The sequence below is a fragment of the Tasmannia lanceolata genome, unplaced genomic scaffold (genome assembly GCF_043159265.1).
Source record: "Tasmannia lanceolata isolate RefF3 unplaced genomic scaffold, GAP_Taslan_0.1 ptg000007l, whole genome shotgun sequence".
Lineage (NCBI taxonomy): Eukaryota > Viridiplantae > Streptophyta > Magnoliopsida > Canellales > Winteraceae > Tasmannia > Tasmannia lanceolata.
Genome location: NW_027518684.1, coordinates 12,313,479 through 12,335,067, shown reverse-complemented (window position 1 = coordinate 12,335,067; position 21,589 = coordinate 12,313,479). Strand labels below are relative to the sequence as shown.

The 21,589-nt window shown below is 37.9% G+C and overlaps 2 protein-coding genes and 2 pseudogenes across 3 annotated transcripts; all 4 read left to right on the top strand.

Moving 5' to 3' along the window:
• The first annotated feature begins 141 nt into the window (after positions 1–141).
• On the top strand, positions 142–10,884 carry LOC143881922 (protein SET DOMAIN GROUP 41-like; annotated as a pseudogene). Its single transcript, XR_013252044.1, has 5 exons — positions 142–1,004; positions 1,219–1,258; positions 1,363–1,463; positions 8,149–8,247; positions 9,670–10,884. The product of XR_013252044.1 is annotated as a protein SET DOMAIN GROUP 41-like (transcript).
• An 898-nt stretch (positions 10,885–11,782) lies between these two features.
• LOC143880584 (citrate-binding protein-like) lies at positions 11,783–14,673 on the top strand (annotated as a pseudogene).
• A 577-nt stretch (positions 14,674–15,250) lies between these two features.
• Positions 15,251–16,498, top strand: LOC143880987 (citrate-binding protein-like). The gene is made up of 2 exons (XM_077383961.1): positions 15,251–15,595; positions 15,981–16,498. The coding sequence occupies exons 1-2, from the start codon at positions 15,326–15,328 to the stop codon at positions 16,368–16,370; spliced, it is 660 nt and encodes a 219-aa protein (XP_077240076.1). The 5' UTR covers positions 15,251–15,325; the 3' UTR covers positions 16,371–16,498.
• A 1,175-nt stretch (positions 16,499–17,673) lies between these two features.
• On the top strand, positions 17,674–19,956 carry LOC143880985 (citrate-binding protein-like). The gene is made up of 2 exons (XM_077383960.1): positions 17,674–18,271; positions 19,448–19,956. Exons 1-2 carry the CDS (start codon positions 18,002–18,004, stop codon positions 19,829–19,831), a joined length of 654 nt encoding a protein of 217 aa, XP_077240075.1. The 5' UTR covers positions 17,674–18,001; the 3' UTR covers positions 19,832–19,956.
• The last annotated feature ends 1,633 nt before the right edge of the window (positions 19,957–21,589 follow it).

The window sequence follows — 21,589 nt, the reverse complement described above, 5'->3', positions numbered from 1 at the left end:
ATTAGGACATAGATTTCAATGATTCCACCAATCCAAACTCAGTCCAAGTTTTTTCAGGCCACCTTTCGGATCACTCAAAAAAATAGTTGTCCTTAGACTATATAGCTTGTTTTTTTCCTAGGGCACAGTATACTTCTTCGTGGCACATTCCTATCAGATATTGGGCACAATCTCATTCGTACCCCCACCTTTTAACCAAACAACGATAAAAGAACTCCTCCATCAATTCCGAAAAACAGAATGAAAAAGAAATGGAGATGAGAGCTCCAGAGGAGATCGAAATAGGCCAAGATGTCACACCCCCAATTTTACCACTCGCCTTCACCCTTTCCGATTCCTCCCTCCATTCCCATTGCTCCTCTTGCTTTCACCCTCTAAATCCCAAAATCCCCAAACCTAAACCTAACAATTCCCACAATCCCGTCCCTATCCCTTGCAATTCCCACTGCAATTCTTCACTTCTCTACTGCTCCCATCACTGCCGTCACGCTGACGCTGACCTCCACGTGTCCAGCGGAGAGTGCCACCTCTTCCTCCAATCCGATACCTCCACGTGGCCTTCCGAATTATCCCAACTCCGACTCGCCCTCCGCCTTTTCCTCTGCTTCCAGAAGCTAGGGTTTCTCTCTCCCGAGTTTCTCGTCTCGGGGAGAATCGGCGGGTTGATGATTAATCGCGAGAAATTCGATATATCGGGGAGAATTAGTGAGGGAGGGAGAATAATGTGTTTGGCGAGAAGAATGCGCGACGGACGGTTTGGAAATGTTGTGGGAGAGAGTGCGACGGATGAAATGGTCTTGTGCCTCGTGCTAACGAACGCCGTTGAGGTGCAGGTTAGCGAAGGGCGCACGATTGGGGTAGCGGTTTACGGGCCGGGTTTCTCTTGGTTTAACCATAGTTGCTCGCCTAATGCTTCTTACCGGTTCTCCTTGACCGGGTTTATTGGTGAACCGGGTTCTCTCGAACCGGGTTTTCGTGTTACCCCTTGCGGAGAAGAGGGTACGGTAAGTAGGTTCTGGGATTTACGTTTTTTTGTTCTTCGGAATGTGATATTTACACCCCCTTGTTTGATAGCTGCACCCCCTTACATACAAATCTTTTGAAGGTGTAATTATCAAAACAAGGGAGTAAAAATCTCAATCCCCCCCTCCCGCCCCTTTTGTTTTTTTGTGTGTGTGTGCATCTAGTGAGTGTTTTTTAATTCTATGTTTGTTGCAGTTCAAGGCTTGGAATGGTGATGAAGACAAATTAACTAATGGTGATATTCTATTTTTTTCTTGATTTGGATTGTTTTGGGTTCTTCTTTTGATACCCAAGTTTTTTTTTTTTTTTTTTTTTTGTCTTTTTATCGATCTAAGGCAGGATCATGTAAATATGGGCCGAAAGTCATGATACGAAGTATAAAGTCGATTAAGAAAGGGGAAGAGGTGTGTGTTGCATACGCTGACTTGTTGCAGCCTAAGGTACATTGCCATTTCTTACCTATCTTTATGCAATACAGTATGATTACAGTCTGGTAGTTTGTAGAATTTTGAATTTGATGCACTAGGATATGGGTGTTGGGTATATAATATAACCCATGTATGTTCTAATATAAGCCCAATAGGTAATGGATCAGGTGTAGTGGGCCCATATGGGCTGGAGCCCATTAACCTCTTATAACCCTAGTGTGTCTATATATATATATATATATATAATATATAGGGGTTGGAGGCAACAAACTTGGTATTCCAAATTAGATACCTTGGGTGTAATGCTTCAAGCAACCCCTTGCTTGACCTAATTACTCTAACAATCTTGAAGCATTATTCTGCAACCCTAATTTTTAATCGTTTTGGGCGTGGGTTTTAACCCCCGAAACATCGATTTGGGAGTGGTTCTACACTAACGTCAATTTTTTCTTCTTCATTGGATTCTATCAGAGAATCGATTTGGGTGTGGAGAAAGCTTTGGGGGTGGGTTTCTTCTCTCTTGTGCCTGTCTCTGCAACTCACGTTCTGTGGAGAACAAAACAGAGACGAGTTGACTCTCTCTCAAGCAAGATATGGGTTGTAGTTGGAGAAGAATCCATCGGATTGCTTTGTGCAAAACTGTTCTAACATGAAACCCCTGTTTTGGGTGTGGCCTTCTCTCCAATAGACCTTGATTGCGTTTAGGGGTGTAAACGGATCGAATTCGGAGCGGATATGGCTATATCCGAATTCGATTACAGTATACACCATCCGAATTCGGATTCGGATTCGACGGATATTTAATATCTATTACCGAATTCGTATCCGTTGGATATTGTTCGAATTCGAATATTATCCGTATCCGTTTATCCGGTAAATTCGAACATTTTATTGCAGCACTTTATCTTTTTTCTCCTACTTACTCGAATGAATTTTCTAAACCTTAAAATTAGACCTCTACATTCTCTTCACAAAATTAACTCTCAAACCCTAAAATATATGAGATCCTCTTCTTCCTTTTAAAACAAAGGCAGAGAGAGAGAGAGGGAGGCGATGGGGATGGGGATGGATGATAGTGTTGGTAGTTGTCTTTGAGTTTTTCCTTTTTTTTGTATATGATGGAATGAGTTTGGGCTATTTTGATGGAATGGGTTTGGGCTATTTTTGTTTTTATATTTTTTTTCTAAAAAGAATATTCACTTTTCTTATAGAAACAAAAGATAGTGTGTCATTCCGGATATCTCATAAACGGATTCGGATAATATCCGCTTGAAACGGATTCAGATAATATTCGCTTTAAACGGATTCGGATGCGGATGGTAATTGAATTTCCGAATATCCATTTACACCCCTAATTGCGTTTCAATCCCACAGATTTTGATTGGAAGTGGGTAGGATCGGAATTTTGGTTCTTGAGGTTTGCTTCTCCAAGAAGAAACTATACGACCATCTGTTTTTGCGGAATCAAAATCTTGATTTTGGGGTCTGTTAAAGTGGGTTTCGTGCCTGGGCGGAAACCCATCTTCTTCTTTTGACTCGAGGCAGGAAGCTTCACGGCACAAATTTCTCAGTTTTTTGGGGTTTCCTCTAGGAGCAGAACCCTCTTTGCCGTTGATTGTTGGAGAATCATTGCTCCTATGTAATTTCAGTGGGAATTCTCGTTTTTGGAGGGAGAGGAATTTTCGTTTTGGGGTTCCATCTCTCTAAATTGTTGGGGATCTCAAGGCAGTAGGGGTTGGGGTTCTTCACTTTTGTTTTTTGTACAACACTTTGGTGGTTGCATCACTGAAGACCAAAACCTTCCTGGCCGAAACCCCTTTTCTCAAAAAGGACTTGCCTTGGTAAATTTGAGTGGGTAATTGGATTGTGGATTGTGGTGGAGCCGACACTTTAGAGGAAAATTATTGTGGGCGGAATGACTTGGTTCTTGGCTTTCGTTCCTCGATTAGGCTCATAGCTTTGTTTGTTGAGCCGTCGGTTGTGGATTTGGTTTGCGATTTGGTTCTCGATTTGATTCACGTGATACGGTTCTCGCGATTCGCAAATCAGGTGCACTCTTTCCAATTTATTTTTTGTTATTAAAAATGGAAAAGACTGGAGTTCCCTTTGAGATCTATCCTAACTAGGCTAGTTCACCGCTAATTGCTCCTAAGTTGTTACACAACCGATTGGGACATGTGCACTATCACAAAATGGTCTAATTTACTAATACTCATAAGATACCATTATATATGTCAATTACATTTGACAAGTGTGAGAGTTAGGGGTGATAGAGAAGGAGAAGATACACATTGACAGGGTTCAAGGAATTCTGTGCCTCTCAGGGCGTAATCCTTGAAACTACTGCTCCTCGCTCGCCTCAATCAATTGGCATAGCTGAGTGTAAGAACATGACGTTAACTTCAATGTTCAACTCCATGTTAATATTAGCTGGCATGCCTAGTTGCATTTGGGAAGAGGCAGCTTTGACTGCAAATCACATCCTAAATCTCTATATGCTCCTCCATGTGATAGAGTACCCAAGAATTTGGTGAGGACTTTGTGACCTACCAATTGGAGAATGATCCATCATCCTATCAGGACGTGATGAGATTTAGGGACTCTATGTTGTGGGCAGAAGCCATTCATGATGAAATGAGCTCTCTGTTAGAAAATCTAACTTGGCAGCTAGTCGATTTGCCAAAAGGGGCTAAGATTGCGGGCTGCAAGTAGATATTTGTCTATGATTATACAAAGTTTGTTATGGTCTTAATCAAGCACCTAAATTGTGACATCAGAAATTTGGCAAAGTAGTATAGAGCTTTGGGTTTCTGACATATAACTCGGATAAATGCCTTTACTATCGTTTTGTATCGAATAAGGTCATGATTATTTGTTTGTATGTAGATGTTGATTCTTCTTTCCAATCTCTTTCTGTGATGAAAAATGTGAAACTACTCTTGGGTAAAGACGTCGACATGAAAAGACCTGGGTGTTGTTAACATCATTCTTGGTATGAAAGTCAGTTTTTTGAAAGGCAGGAAATCACCATTGGCCTAGCCCATTATATGACCAACTACTTTCCTTTTTGAGGATGCAGTGAGTGCAAACCGATTGAGACACCATTTTAATTATACGAAGAAGCTGATCTCTAAGGAAGAGACAGTGTGAGTCAGTTAGATTATTCTAAACTGATTGGTAGCCTCATGTTTGTGTTGCACTAGGCCAGACATAGCCTTTATAGCTGGCATGCTGAGTCGTTTTACTAGCAATCATGGCCATGAGCATAGAGATGCCCTTATGAGGCTGATGAGATACCTTTCGTGTACTCAAGAGTATGCTCAAAACTATGATGATCATCCACTTCTCGTGGAAGAATATTCTGATGAATCATGGGGATCAGAATCAGGGGACAGCAAATCTACTGCTGTCGTGTGGAAGTCGAATTGAAACTTTATGCTCTAGCTTCAGTTGCAAATGAAAGCAGATGAGATAAAGATTTTGATCATGGTTATGGTCATTCCATTGACCCAGTTAAGGATTAGTTCCTTAAGTGTGTTCTGTGATAATCAAGCTACAATTACGATTGTGAAGAACTCATTCTTTAATGGTAAGAGGAGACATCTTAGGCTGAAACATGCCATGCTGAATTATCTCATTGAACACGGGATTATCACTTTGATTGATGTGAGATCGAAGGATAATATGGTCGATGCTCTCACAACAGGGACTGACCAAAGATCGAATACTCAAAATTGTGGGGGAGATGGGGTTAAAGACCGTGTAGACATGTCTTAACCTACATCCATGTTATTTTGAATTTTTCGAATCTCCCTCTGTTTTGGCTAAGACAGGCACTTGATATGTTTCGATGATGTTTACAGTTGTTGTATGTCATTCCACATTTGATGACATGTCCTTTTTTGGGAAAGGTTGTACATTCCAAACTTTATGATACAGCTTAACTCAAATATGGATAAGATGACTGTAACATTTCAAAAAATAAACATGAAATGATTCTTTGCAAAAGAAACTATTTGGTTTTGTTCTTTATTGAAACTTGACAATAAAAAATGGTTATTTGCAAATGAAGCTGTTTAAGTCTTGTTCTTTATTGAAACTTGACAATGATGCTTATAGTGAGAGTGATACTGATATTTTTTTCAGTCATTTTGAATTGTACTAAGTTCTTCTTCAGGTAGAACTAGATACTTTCGTGAATTATGGAATTGTACTAAGTTCTTCTTCAGGTAGAACTAGATACTTTCGTGAATTATGGAATTGTACTAAGTTCTTCTTCAGGTAGAACTAGATACTTTAGTGTTTTACACAAATTATTGGATTTATTTTCATGAAATCCATATTTGGTAATTCACAGGGATTGGCGAAAAGATGGAGCTTGTCTTGATTTGGACTTTGATGAAGATGACTTACTTAAATCTTATAAAGTCATAAAGACTATGCTTTTATTTCAGTATGTATAGAGTTCACTTTTTTGTGGAACTTTATTTTGGATCTCGATGAGAATCATACCCCATGAATGAATTCCTCTAAGATCAGTGGGGTTCACTTATATGTGAAACTACCTTTTGGTTGAGTTTAGCTTGTTGTATATCTAAAACTCTTGGTTTGTCATAAAAGGATTCGTGTTTTTAGTTAGATTACAGATCTTTTATGATATAGACCATATGGTAATGTGGATGATTCAATATTTTGTTGTGAACATTACACTTTCTATCTATTGGATTGTGCTATATGTAGAACATAGGAGGAGATTGTTGGGTATATAATATAACCCATGTATGTTCTAATATAAGCCCAATAGGTAATGGATCAGGTGTAGTGGGCCCATATGGGCTGGAGCCCATTAACCTCTTATAACCCTAGTGTATCTATATATATATATAGGGGCTGGAGGCAACAAACTTGGTATTCCAAATTAGATACCTTGGGTGTAATGCTTCAAGCAACCTCTTGCTTGACCTAATTACTCTAACAATGGGTACATATAGATGCTAGGAGTTTGTAATTAGTTTTTCTTTTACTTCTATAAGTAGTTAATCTGGACTTACATGGTAACTCTTGATTTTTTTCAACAAGACTTGCATATTTTGTTAGTCCTTGCTACCCATCTTCCTCTTGAAATATTGTTCTTGGGAGTTTGTTCATTATCTTACCACAAACTTAATGGAAGTCTTATTTCAGGGGCAACACAGCTGATGTGTTTACCATGTTAGATTGGGTAGACATTTGAAGAAGCTAACAAAAATAGTGGGTTGAGTGTTGACTCAGATTCATACACATGCAACACCCAACTAGGACTATCATGTAGGCCACTAGTTGCAAAATACATGCATCGACACTGAAATTGAACTTTGATGGTTCTCGTCTTGGTAACCTAGGTCGGGCGGGGATTGGCAATTTGTTAAAAAATGCCCAAAGAGAGACAATTTGTATATATCCAGGACCTCTAGGTGTGATATGAGGTTCAGGAGCTACTTCATGGAGTTAGGCTGTTGGAGCACGATCAATTGTGTCATATTATCACTGAGGGAGATTCCCTCAATGTTATCAAGTTGATCAAAGGTGACAATAATTACCATTAGAGGTTTACAAATGCTTTTGAGTAGATCTTGGGTGTATCGGAGGGACACTCGATTGAGTTTCGACATGTTTGGCTGTTAGCCAACAACGATGTGGATCTACTCGCTTGTTCTCTTTTCTGTCATCTTTTCTGCTATTTTTGATTTATAGAGTTGGAGCTCATATCCTAATGGGATTTTCTTAATCTGGTCGGTTTCCATGTTTTGGTGAAAAGGGAGCATCCGTCTTTTAGATGGATGAAAATTTGAAAGTCTTGGGCTGCCCAAGGTCCAAAGATTTTGTTGGACAGTTGTGCACCAAAAGATTAGCACTCTATATCTATTAAAGAGGAGTTTCGAATTGGGAAACCTGTGTGACCTTTGATTGAAGGAAGAAGAGTCTTCCAACCACCTATTCATTCAAATTGAGTTTGTGAGTATTGAGTGGCATGAGGTTCGGTTTCATTGGGTTTTCCTTCAATACGATATGGACCTCTTGGATTGCCTATGGACTAGGCAATTGAGTGCGAAAGGCCATATTCTTTGGTCAATTAATCCTTTGTGGTCATTTGGATGATTTGGCGGAGAGAAACCGAAGAATTTTTTATAACAAGAGATCCACTAATAGTAAGGTATTTAGTGGAATCAAAAGTACTATTTTTAGTGGGCCATAACAAGGGAGGGGTTCAAGGGATGTTCGGTTCAAGATCTATATCGGAAGTGGTTGGTGATAATTTTTTATAGTGTTTAAAGGCAAAATGAAAGTGAGATGGAAACCCTCCGGTTCCAACATTCCCCAGCTGAATTTTGATTATGCTTCTGTTGGAAACCTGTGTCTGTCCAGTAAAGATGGGATGATTAGAGATCAGAGGGGTTATTTTTGAGGGAAAATCTCTGCCCCCTATATAATTTTTGTATTGCTATTTTCTTTTGCTTTCTTCAATAAAATCTGATTACCATTTCAAGAAAAAAAATCTCATAGAAAGGTTTTTCGATCTTTGTAGATGTCCACTCTAGCATGACCATTGATGTTGTTCGCTAAGATATCCTGTTACATTTTTCAGTAGCATCATTACTTTTACTTCAGTTTATTTCATGATTGATAATCTTTTGTGAGTTCCGATTTATATTTACAGGCAATAAGGCAGTCAGAATTGTGGGAAAAATATCGATTTGTTTGCTGCTGTGACAGATGTAATTCGTCACCACCAGCATATGTGGATCGTATTTTACAAGTAAGAAATGATACATAATAAAAGCATGATCTGTTTTTTTGTGTTTTGTTTTCCTTCGTAAGCACTGTGTTAGCTTATAATCTTATTACCTGTCATAAGATGAAAAAAAAATCTTATTACCTGTCATCTCTTCGGCTTAATTCAGTACTTGAGTTGATTTTTTTATATTTTTGTATTTTTACTCTCATTGTATCATGACGAATGCTGTTCATGCTGTTTTGAGTGGCAGGCTTTGTTTTTAGATGTATCATAGCTTTGTTTCCCTGAAGATTAAAATTGCTTCTGTACATAAATATATCTCAGCAGGAGTAATTGTTTAAATTGCTACAGAAAAATTTGTATAAATAATTAAATACCGCCAAGAAACTCCACATTCTAGGCATACTTTCTGCAACTCTTGCAGGAAGTACTAGAACCTTAGCTCCCTAGCTAGCTAGTCCATTCATTTTGAGGGCCTCAACCAATAATTTATGGCTACAAATTAGGAAGAATGTTTTTGTTTGAAATTCTGGGGATGCCTTTCTTAGATGCACAAAGTTGCGAATTAAGTGCAGGTTGCAGGAAGCATAATTGTTCATGGCTTTAGGTTATTGGTAAAGGCTCCACCCATCTAGTAGAATGCAATATTAACCTAGTGGTGCAAGCCCTACTGCTCCTTACAGAATCTCTTTTAATATTAACCTAGTTGTTTGCTTTTGTTTTTGTTTTTGTTTTTTTTTTTTGAATGGTTCATTCTCGAATTTGTTTTGTGGTGCTATACTGTATATTATATTTGTTCTAGTCTAGTCTCTCCTTGTTAATGCCACGGTCACCAGAACAAGCAACGGATGTGTGATGCAACAATGATTTGGAACCTACAAGTGTTTCTCCATCATGCCCTTTATTGGAGAAACCAAATTGAACCATCTTTTCTTGCATTGGGAGGGAGTGATCGTAAATGTACATTATTTTTTTTGGTTTTATGTTTAAGAAGTTTGTCTATATCTTTTGGGAACATTTTAATATTTCTTCGTTCATTAACGGACTGTCCTAGTGCTGAAGCTCGCAACTGTACTGCCAATAGCTTGTGATGTTGAGTTAAATCCTTCTATCCTTCTTGAAGAGGACACCATGTATATCTTCTCTAGTGTCCCGGACTCCCGTCCAGCCTCCAATGCAAAACCTTATATTGTTTTGATTTTACCACCTACTTTGACTTATTTTTTATTAATTTTTATTTCATGAAAAATGAGAAGTGGCTCCATAAAATGTGGATTTTTGTTCTGATTCTGAGGCAGCAGATATCTTCTAGCAGCATTATGCTCTGACCATCTCTGCAAATAATGTTTTAACACTTCGATCATACATACTAGACATGCTCGAGTTGTTTAGCTTCCAACTCGAGAATGGGATCTAATATACTTTTGGTGTATCAATTTGCAGCAAAATGCTGCCAACCACTCTACTTGCTTGGATTTAGACCACAGCTTGTGCATAGAGGAGGCATATAGAGAGCTAACTGATTGCCTAGACCAAGCTATTACTGAGTACATGTCATCTGGGAATCCTGAATCTTGCTGTGAAATGCTTGAAAAGATGCTTATTGAAAGTTCCAAAACTGAACAATCTCAGCCATTGGAACCATCACCATCAAATTTCAAATTGCACCCCTTGCACCATCTCTCTATCAATTCTTACATGACACTAGCATCCGCCTATAGGATCCACACACTTGATTCTGGTAAAGACAATCAGTTGGAAGCTTTTGAGTTGAGCAGGGCTGGTGCAGCATACTCCTTGTTGCTCGCAGGTGCGACCCACCACTTATTTTCGTCTGACTCTTCTTTAATTGCACCAGCCGCACATTTTTGGGTAAGTGCCGAGGAATCCTTAATGGGACTTGTTAAAGCTCGAAATGGAGCTCAATCATTAAAAAGAGTTCTGGGTTTAACCTTTCTTCTCTGCTCACTCAGAGAAGTGGAAAGTGCTTGCTATTAACAGAGTTGGAACTTGGTTTTGTTTTGCGTGATGGGTTTGATGTGGTGTGTAAAGACTTTCTTGCTTGCGTCTCAAGGATTTCGCCGAAGGTCTGGCCTTTCTTGGTTCATGGCCTACCTTACTTGAAGGATATTAATGACCCATTGGATTTCCACTGGCTGGGAATGACAGCGAGGCATGAAGCACAGGCTCTTATTGGTGGTTGTGAATGTGAAGGAGTTGCATACATTGAAGAAGAAACCATTTGGAAGGGTCTTGTTCTATTTGCTCTTCATTGCTTGCTCTATGGAGGATATCTAACAAGTGTATGCTATGGCCCTCACTGCTACTTGATTGGCCATGTTAGAAACCTTCTCTATGGTGGGGAGGTCTCTTCTCTGTCAGAAAATGTTGAAAATATCTGTTAAAACAGAAGCATTCTGTATCTAATTTTCACTTACGAAAATTGAAGAAGTGATTGGAGAATTTTCCAAGAAGAATCTGAAAAAAGAAGGTAAGTCTAACATTCAAAAGTGCCCCTTATTGCCATTAAAAAAAAGGACCCTCTTCTGGATCTAATGTATATAGAATTGTTTCTCACCCTCAACATCTCATGCAAAAATGTTTAAGCTTAGATGCTGCTAGAATTTGGTTGCTTTTCTGAAAGAAAATAAAGATAATGCTTGAAACTCTTTTTTATGAATGTGCATCTGTGATTAACATTCTTCCTTCAACTAATCAGAAGTGGCTTTTCGCACATCTGATTGAATATGAGGAATGCTAAACTGAAGGGCTTCCTTGAAAAACCACCCGCAATGGTGCTCCCAATGGATCCACACCATCAAAGTGCTATGTTGCTCTTCAGTTTATCAATATATATGTAAATGAGATTTGCTAGGCAATTTCACAGGAAGCCATTTAGTGGTTTACTTTTGCCGGAGGAAACAGCCACCTCACACGCATTGAATGAATAAGACAAAATCTGCTAAAAAGTGATCATGTGTGGCTGTTCTCCCTGGAAAAGCGAGATGCGAAATGGCTTTGCACAAAATTCCGTGCCAAATCCCTATGTATATATTGGTGCCACCATGTTTTGATAATGGGACAAACTCACTTTGTTTTACATGTTTTAACCAATTGTCAAAGGCTATTACAATTCCCAAAAATCTCTCAGCAGCCGATTAGAGAAGTGTAAAAACAAGGTTTGCGTCCCATTATCAAAATATAGTTGAAGTGTTGATCAAGGGCCCTCAACCCAAATGGCAATCGAGTTTTGGATGCATCGAAGTTTTTTTTTTAGATTTATATCTACTTAAATACATATATTATAGTTTATGTACATTTCACTAGAATATTGGGTGGGTGGCGTAGGACGTGACCATGTAGTAGCTTGTGTCTGAAGTATAAATTATGCTTATGCAGAACTTGGCTTACTTTGTTTGACAAAAGAGGATAGATTGGATTAGACAAACTTATATAGACACGACAATCTTGTAAGGCTAACCGGTTTGGTTCCATTATATTCCAGCGGTCGGCGAAGGCTAGGAGGATCGTCTTGCTAGAGCCAGTGTGGATTGTCCTTCTCTAGAGATTTTCAATTTTTTACCCACTTGACTATTATAATTCTTGTAGCTATTTGATCCTATTTGCGTTCTATATATTCTCTTAAAGGAGGAGGAGAAGAAGAATTAGAAGAAGAAATGGGTTCTTCTGGCTTTGTTTTAGCTCTTTTCTATATAGTCCTGCTCCACCTTGGCATCCAAAGAGCCAAAGGTGGGGTCAGTGGAGATCCGACGGACGGGTTCATCTCTCTTCCTCTCAATGCCTCTAACTTTGTCATCCAAAGACCTTACGATGTGCCGGAAAATAAGCGATATAGCTTCATCCATGGAGTCCACAGGCTCTGGGTTTACTCTACTGATAAGCCTCACAAGCAAGACCGGACCACGAACTGAGATCCGCATACATGTAAACCATCTCTAAAACTCTGCATCTCTACTTTTGTTTTTGTTTCAATCGTGAATATATTGCTGTGATGGGTGAGTCCAACACCTTGTAGGGAGTTCCCGGACTCAACCAAGTAGGTTGATACCTTGAACAAGTGTTGGGCCCTAATCATGGCCTCAACTCTAAAATTTGAACTGGATTTTCAGTGGAGATGTTGAACCTCCTTGAATAACCCAATATTTGGGTATAATCATATATAAGATTAATTGTTTCACATGATCGAGACTAAGTCGACTAGTACGTCACCCCTCACTGTTTTTTGGGTGAAGTCACGATGAAACAATATCAAATCATATATGCATGTGGTCTTATTTACAAATAACTGTTATAAGAGGAATGCTAAACTGAAGGGCGATCTTGCAAAAAAGGAGTTAAAACAATCTCTAATCTTATATGCGTGTGGTCTTATTTGCAAATAATATTTATAAGAGGAATGCTAAACTAAAGGTTACCATTGAAAAAAAAACCCGGCTACAAGGGTAACCCCATTGGACCATCTCACCTTGAGGTGGACATGGTTCGGTTCGGTTCGGTTTTGGCGTATACCCAGAACCGAACCATATATAATCGGTTCCCTGAAATTGGAACCAGAACCCAACCATATATGTTTGGAATCGAACCGAACCAGAACCATATATAATCGGTTCGGTTCTTGGTTTACCAAACCTTCACCAAATGTAGATATTTTGCCTAATCGTGTTTATAATTGGTTCGGTTCAGTCTTGTTTATAAATGAACTACAAACACTAACAGGCACAAATTTGGGCAGTGCAAATATTATATATGAACTACAAAGCAACACATTAAAGAGGGGTGAATTAAAAGGGGGTGGGGTGATTTTATCAAATGGAGGCATTAGGTTTTAAGGTGAGGGTCGGCTCTCGGTTCTAGGATCTCAAACCCAGAACCGAACCGAATTTACACCGGTTCCAGAATTCCGAACCGGAACCGAACCATATAGATCTAGAACCGAACCGAACCGAACCAAATGTGCCGGTTCGGTTTGGTTCCCCGTTTGAACCGGAACCATGTCCACCCCTAATCTCACCAATGCACATTTATTATTATTTTAATTTTAAATTCTTCTGTGCCTTTATTAATGTCCTTTGATGACATTGTTCAATGTGAGCACCTTTGTAGCTGGTTTTTTTCTTTTCTTTTCTTTTGAATGGTTATGTAGATAAGTTGTTTATACATGTTACCATAATTATTATCGCACTAACAACAGCTTATAAATATAACTTGTTTATGTTACCATAAACAAGCCTTAGACAAGGTCGCCAAGATGATCCTAGAGCTTAATTATAATAATTTTCATGATCACCATATTCAAGAGGATATAAAAATCCTAGCAAGGACTGATTAAGGGCCCATTTCACAAGGCTTCTCATTTTCTCTCTTTTAAAGCGGACGAAACTGCGGAAATGGGAGAATGAGAATCTCCATAAGCAACTCAGCATCCCTTTTTTTTTTTTTTTTTTAAAAAACATATTTTTTACTGCTTTAAATGTGGAATAGGGAGAAATGGATGCCTTTGGTAGGATTTGCCTAATGCCATCTACGCAATTATTTCCTTTTTGTTTTCTTTCCACCTAAAATATAAGATATTAACTAGAAATTGTTTTTCTCCTATTGTTTATCTCTGCGAAACAACCAATTACTCCAAAAGCTTGAGCTGTTAGAGTTGTATTATTTAATCATTTATACTTCAATACTTCCCCTCATGTGTGGCTCCTCTCTTTTGGGTTTGCTGTACATGTGAATCTTTTAATATCAAGAAGTTGGCGGGTTTTGAACCCAGACCTGCCGTGAGGCAGTGCTGAGGCAGTGCTCTGATACTATGTGAAACAACCAATTACTCCAAAAGCTTAGGCCCTGTTTGTTTTAGATTATGACAATCGATTGTGGAGTCCCCAACTAATTATTGGACCGAAAATTGCACTAAATTTGTGTCAAATAATCGGTGGGGACTCCACAATCGGTTGTCATAATCTTAAACAAACAGGCCCTTAAGCTGCAAGACTTGGTGTTATTTAATCATTTTTACTTCAAAATTCTTTGATAATTTGTTTGTAATAGGGCTATGATTATTCTTCCGGAGTGTGGCAATTCGAAGGGCACGGGTACGTGCCCAAAGGGACGTCTGGAGTGTGTATCATGCAACTCTTTGGTGCAAGTAGCCAAGCCACAACACTTGCCATGGTGGTATATAATGGTACACTTTCATATTACCTGAGCTCGGTCTTGGTTCCTCATATCTACGATCAATGGTTCCGCTTAAACGTCATCCATGATGTTGGTGCCGGAAAAGTTAGGGTTTTCATTAATGGTGTTCTAAAATTAGAGGCGGATGGTCATGGGGGGACCTCTCATTACTTCAAATGTGGTGTTTATTCACAAAGGACGCCTTCCCACTACATGGAATCTCGTTGGAAGGGAATCAAAGTCCTTAAAAAAATGTGATAGAGATGAGGGGAACAAATCAAAACATGCATATGAAAGTTTGTTCTGTGTTATACTTGGCTTCTTGTGGTTAATGAAATAAATGGTGTTGTTTTGTAGTAAAGGAGATATTTGTGAAATTAGTTTCATTCTTTTCTCTCTGTCAGCCATTACAAACTTAAATAATTAATCTCCATCAAGCTCACATCCACAGCCTAGTATATAGATCCTCCAGTTCTCCATAGCTATAACCTTTTAGGGTATGTGAAACAACCAATTGCTCCGAAAGCTTACCCAAAAATTTAGGGACTTCCACTGCCACCGTTTCTTGTATTTGATTACATTTTTTTTCACATATGAGACAAACTGACATAGTTTTTTTTTTTTTTTTGAAAGACAAACTGAGAGGTGAAAGTCTTAATTTTAAAGACGTGAACAAAAAATTATAGTACTTTGCCTTGGTGGACCAAATTGCACCAATAATTGACTAGGTTACCAAAATAAAATCTGACCATTCTCTCTGTCAGTTAAGAAATGAGGAACATGAACTTCTTGACAAGGAGAATTCACTAATTTGAACCCCTCTCTTCCACTTTTATCCTTCACTTTTCCTCCCCTTATACCATATCCATTTTCATCTATCTTCCCCTCTCTTCTTGAAGAACAAGGACAGATGGGTTCTTCTCTCTTAGCTGTTTCAATCTTCACTATTTTCCTTTGCATCTACCACAAAGCCATTGGTTGGGCCCCGTCTGATCCGACGGAAGGTTTTGTTTCCCTTCCACTCAACAGTTCTAACTTTCACATCCATAAACCTTGGAACTTGCCCGAAAACCAACGGTATAGATTCATTGATGGAATCCACTGGTTTTGGGTCTTCTCTACTGACAAGCCACTCTCTCGCAACAGCAACACCAAGCCTCGCAGCGAGATTCGTATACGTGTACATTTTCTCAGACTCTCCTAAGTATACTTGAAAACTTGCTTGTTGGTATTACATTTTGTAGCTATCAACATAGTTACAAAATTTTCTGAATAATTACAAAATTCGGGATTTCTAATGCCCCTTTTGAACTTTAAATGATCCTGAATAATTAAGATTTCTCTCTTTTTTTGGATGAAATGTGGACTTTCAAGATTAATGTTTACTACCATTTTAATTACTGTAGATAAAACGATAAAAAAATAATTATAACAAATCAATTGTGAATTCCAAATGACCCTGAATAATTAGGATTTTTCCTATTTTTTGGATAAAATGTGGACTTTCTTAATTCCTTGCAATATTTGAATCCCTCCATCATTCATTCTACTAATTGGTCTCCCAGGGCTATGACTATTCTTCAGGCGTATGGCAATTCGAAGGATATGGTTATGTTCCGAATGGGACTTCAGGCGTGTGTATCATGCAACTCTTTGGTGCAAATCGCACCGCCACGACACTGATGATACGAGTATATGATGGTAAACTCATGTACTACAGGAGGGAGGTCCTGGTTCCTTATATCTATGATGAATGGTTCCGCTTAAATGTTATCCATGATGTTGGGGCCGGAAATGTTTCGGTTTTTATCAATGGAGTCTTAAAACTAGAGGTGAATGATCGTGGGGGGGCATTTCACTACTTCAAGTGTGGTGTTTATGCACAAGATAACGATTCCTACTACATGGAGTCTCGTTGGAAGGGAATCAAGGTACTTAAAAAATGTGATTTATAAATGGGATGCACCCATGAGTGTGACTTTTTAAAGTATTGTGGGGTGGTTACAAATGCGTATGGTTTTGTAAAATCTTTCCCTATTAGCTAGTCTTATGCACTTTTTTATTGATTATAAAATCTTAAATTTTAAAACCATACTCTTAACTTTCCATTCTATAGAATATAGATAATTGTGGGATTGTGGTTTTGTTTGGATAGAGAGAAGTAATTAAACAAATGCTAACGAAGGAAAATGCCAAGGGGAGCAGTTATAAGCCAAAATCAATCTTGCCCGGTACCCCAACGTAGCGACAATTACGACCTTTATTTACTCAAAACATCCAAAATTTTTTAGGAAGCAAACAAGGCTTGAAACTGTATATACGTTGGGATAATGTCTGGCCATGTCATTTTAAAATGACCAATCAACTACACGCGAATGCGTGGGGCCCATCCGTGTGACATCTGGTCAACAGTTTGGCCCTATGTTTATAATGGGCCCACATTCAAGGGCGACCCACGCAAAAGTAACATTGACGAGATTGTTGTAATTATTTGATATGGGCCCAACAAGGGCGATGATTGACACTTTTTTACGTCAAATCACGTTATAAAGGGAGCGCATGCGTAACGCAGGGGGAGTGAAAATATCATCTCCCGCGCAACAAATAACAAATTTTTTTTTATTCCATCATCCGTTTGTAATCCGTATCTTGGTTCCTCATATTACCTGAGTTCGGTCTTGGTTCCTCATATCTACGATCAATGGTTTCACTTAAACGTTATCCATGATGTTGGTGCCGAAAAAATTAAGGTTTTCATTAATGGGGTTCAAAAATTAGAGGCAAATGATCATGGAGGGACCTTTAATTACTTCAAATGTGGTGTTTATTCACGAAGGACACCTTCCCACTACATGGAATCTCGTTGGAAGGGAATCAAAGTCCTTAAAAACTGTGATTGAGATGAAGGGGAAAACAAATCAAAACATGCATATGAAACTTTGTACTATGTTGTATATACTTGGCTTCTTGTGGTTTAACTTGTTAATGAAATAAATGGTGTTGTTTTGCAAAAAAGGAGGTGCAATTCGTTTCATTCTTTTCTCTCTGTCAGCCATTACAAACTTATATAATTAATCTCCATCAAGGTCACATCCACATTCTTTTCTCTCTGTCAGCTATATATATATAAAAGATCCTCCAGTTCTCCATAGCTATTAGCTTTTAGGGTTTCTGAAACAACCAATTGCTCCGAAAGCTTACCCAAAAATTTAGACACTTCCACTGCCACCGTTTCTTGTTTTTTATTACATTTTTTTTCACATATAAGACAAACTGACTTAGTTTTTTTTTTTTTGAAAGACAAACTGACATAGGTGAAACACCTGAAAGTCTTAATCTTAAAGAGTGGAACAAAAAATTATAGTTCTTTGCCTTGGTGGACCAAATTGCACCAATAATTGACTAGGTTACCAAAATAAAATCTGACCATTCTCTCTGTCAGTTAAGAAATGAGGAACATGAACTTCTTGACAAGGAGAATTCACTAATTTGAACCCCTCTCTTCCACTTTTTTCCTTCACTTTTCCTCCCCTTATACCGTAGCCATTTTCATCTATCTTCTCCTTTCTTCTTGAAGAACAAGGAGATGGGTTCTTCTTTCTTAGCTCTTTCAATCTTCACTATTTTCCTTTGCATCTACCACAAAGCCATTGGTTGGGCCCCGTCCGATCCGACGGATGGTTTTGTCTCCCTTCCACTCAACAGTTCTAACTTTCACATCCATAAACCTTGGAACTTGCCCGAAAACCAACGGTATAGATTCAGTGATGGAATCCACTGGTTTTGGGTCTTCTCTACGGACAAGCCGCTCTCTCGTAACAGCAGCACCAAGCCTCGCAGCGAAATTCGTATACGTGTACACATTCTTAGACTCTCCTAAGTTTTTTCATTAATTGAAACTGACTTATGGTAAAGTATACTTAAAAACTTGCTTGTTGTTATTAAACTTCGTAGCTATGAACATAGTTACAAAATTTTCTGAATAATTACAAAATTCTGGATTTCTAATGCCCCTTTTGAACTTTAAATGACCCTGAATAATTAAGATTTCTCTCTTCTTCTTCTTTTTTTATGAAATGTGATTTTTCTTAGTTAAAAAAACAGGAATTTTCCAAATAAGTTGTTGATTTCTCATATATTACTTGTAGAGTTCATGAGAAATTCAAAATTATGGAATAAACATTCAAGTGAAAAGGGAGCTCACATCCTAATCTACCCAACACATACACTTAACTATTCTCCTATGTGCTTTAATTTGTTGTCTCGTAATTAGAGAAATAACTGTGTACATATATGGATCCATTAAAACAATATTCAAAATGGAAAAATTAAATAGGTGATATCATTGCATGTTTACTGCTACATATTAGGTATTTTCATAGATATTCACTAAAATGTTGGTTGGTTAATATAGGAAGAACATGGATACCAGCCGATTTTATTTTATTTTTTATTTTTTTTTAACATAATGTTTACTACCATTTTAATTACGGTACATAAAAGGACAAAAAAATAATTATAACAAATCAATTGTGAATTCCAAATGACCCTGAATAATTAGGATTTGTCCTATTTTTTGGATAAAATGTGAATTTTCTTAATTTAAAACCAGGAATTCAAAAACTATATAAGTTGCCGATTTCTTATATGTTATTTGTAAATCTCACGAGATTAATTTCAAACCAGGAGTTCGAAAACTATATAAGTTGCTGATTTCTTATATATTATTTGCAATTCTCATGAGAAATTCAAATTTATTGAATAAACACTCAAGTGAAAAGGGAACTTACATCCTAATCCAGCAAACAAATACGCTTAGATAAATAAGTACACACGCACGCGCGCGCGCACACTCACACGAATGCACATGTTGTCAAATAAAAAACACATCCATATTTTTTCAAAAATTTCAAGACTACTTTGTAATCATTTTCAAAAGTCTGTTAACTTCCCAAATTATCCGCGAATCTGGGCTACAACTTCTAATTTATTTGAATCCCTCCATCATTCCTTCTACTAATTTGTCTCCCAGGGCTATGACTATTCTTCGGGCGTATGGCAATTCGAAGGATATGGTTATGTTCCGAATGGGACATCAGGCGTGTGTATCATGCAACTCTTTGGTGCAAGTGGCCAATCTACAACACTTGCCATGGTGGTATATAATGGTACACTTTCATATTACCTGAGCTCGGTCTTGGTTCCTCATATCTACGATCAATGGTTTCGCTTAAACGTTATCCATGATGTTGGTGCTGGAAAAGTAACGGTTTTCATTAATGGGGTTCTAAAATTAGAGGCGAATGATCATGGGGGGAGCTCTCATTACTTCAAATGTGGTGTTTATTCACAAAGGACGCCTTCCTACTACATGGAATCTCGTTGGAAGGGAATCAAAGTCCTTAAAAAAATGTGATTGAGATGAAGGGGAAAACAAATCAAAACATGCATATGAAACTTTGTACTGTGTTGTATATACTTGGCTTCTTGTGTTAATGAAATAAATGGTGTTATTTTGCAGTAAAGGAGGTGAAATCCGTTTCATTCTTTTCTCTCTGTCAGCCCTTACAAACTTATATAATTAATCTCCAACAAGCTCACATCCACAGCCTAGCTATTATTTATATAAAAAAAATCCTCCAGTTCTCCATAGCTGTAAGCTTTTAGGGTTTGTGAAACAACCAATTGCTCCGAAAGCTTACCCAAAAATTTAAACACTTCCACTGCCACCACTTCTTGTATTTTATTACATTTTTTTCACATATAAGACAAACTGACATAGTTTTTTTTTTTTTTTTTGAAAGACAAACTGACAGAGGTGAAAGTCTTAATTTTAAAGATTGGAACAAAAAAATATAGTTCTTTGCCCTTGGTGGACCAAATTGCAATAATTGACTAGGTTAGCAAAGTAAAATCTGATCATTCTCTGTCAGTTTGTAAATGAGGAACATGAACTTCTTGACAAGGAGAATTCACTAATTTGAACCCCTCTCTTCCACTTTTATCCTTCACTTTTCCTCCCCTTATACCATTTCCATTTTCATCTATCTTCTCCTTTCTTCTTGAAGAACAAGGAGATGGGTTCTTCTCTCTTAGCTGTTTCAATCTTCATTATTTTCCTTTGCATCTACCACAAAGCCATTGGTTGGGCCCCGTCCGATCCGACGGAAGGTTTTGTTTCCCTTCCACTCAACAGTTCTAACTTTCAGATCCAGAAACCTTGGAACTTAACCAACGGTATAGATTCATCGATGGAATCCACTGTTTTGGGTCTTCTCTACCGACCAGCCGCTCTCTCGCAACAGCAACACCAAACCTCGCAGCGAGATTCGTATACGTGTACTTATTCTCAGACTCTCCTAAGTTTCTTTATTGATTGCAACTGACTTATTGTAAAGTGTACTTGAAAACTTGCTTGTTGTTATTACACTTCGTAGCTATCAACATAGTTACAAAATTTTCTGAATAATTACAAAATTGGGGATTTCTAATGCCCCTTTTGAACTTTAAATGATCCTGAATAATTAAGATTTCTCTCTTTTTTTGGATGAAATGTGATTTTTCTTAGTTAAAAAACAGGAATTTTCCAAATAATTAAGTTGTTGATTTCTCATATATTACTTGTAGATTTCATGAGAAATTCAAAATTATGGAATAAACATTCAAGTGAAAGGGAGCTCACATCCTAATCTACCCAACACATACACGTATTGTCTTTTAATTAGAGAAATAATTGAGTGCATATATCAATCCACTAAAACAATTATTCAAAATGGAAAAATTAAATAGGTGATATCATTGCGTGTTTACTGCTACATATTAGGTATTGTCATAGATATTCACCACAATGTTGGTTTGTTAAAATAGGAAGAACATGGATACCAGCCGATTTTCAAAAGAAAAAAACATAATGTTTACTACCATTTTAATTACTGTACATAAAAGGATAAAAAAATAATTATAACAAATCAATTGTGAATTCCAAATGACCTGAATAATTAGTGTAGGGAATTTAACCGGGTAGAACTCGCCCCTTAAAGCTACCTGTTAGAGGGAGGGTGCCCATTTCCCATCACTTTTCTGATGTGGGACTATTTGCTTTTGCGTGGAACCCTAACAATCTCCCCCTCCACGCAGAAGCAATGTGGACAATCTCGCCCCTCCAGGCGGCAGG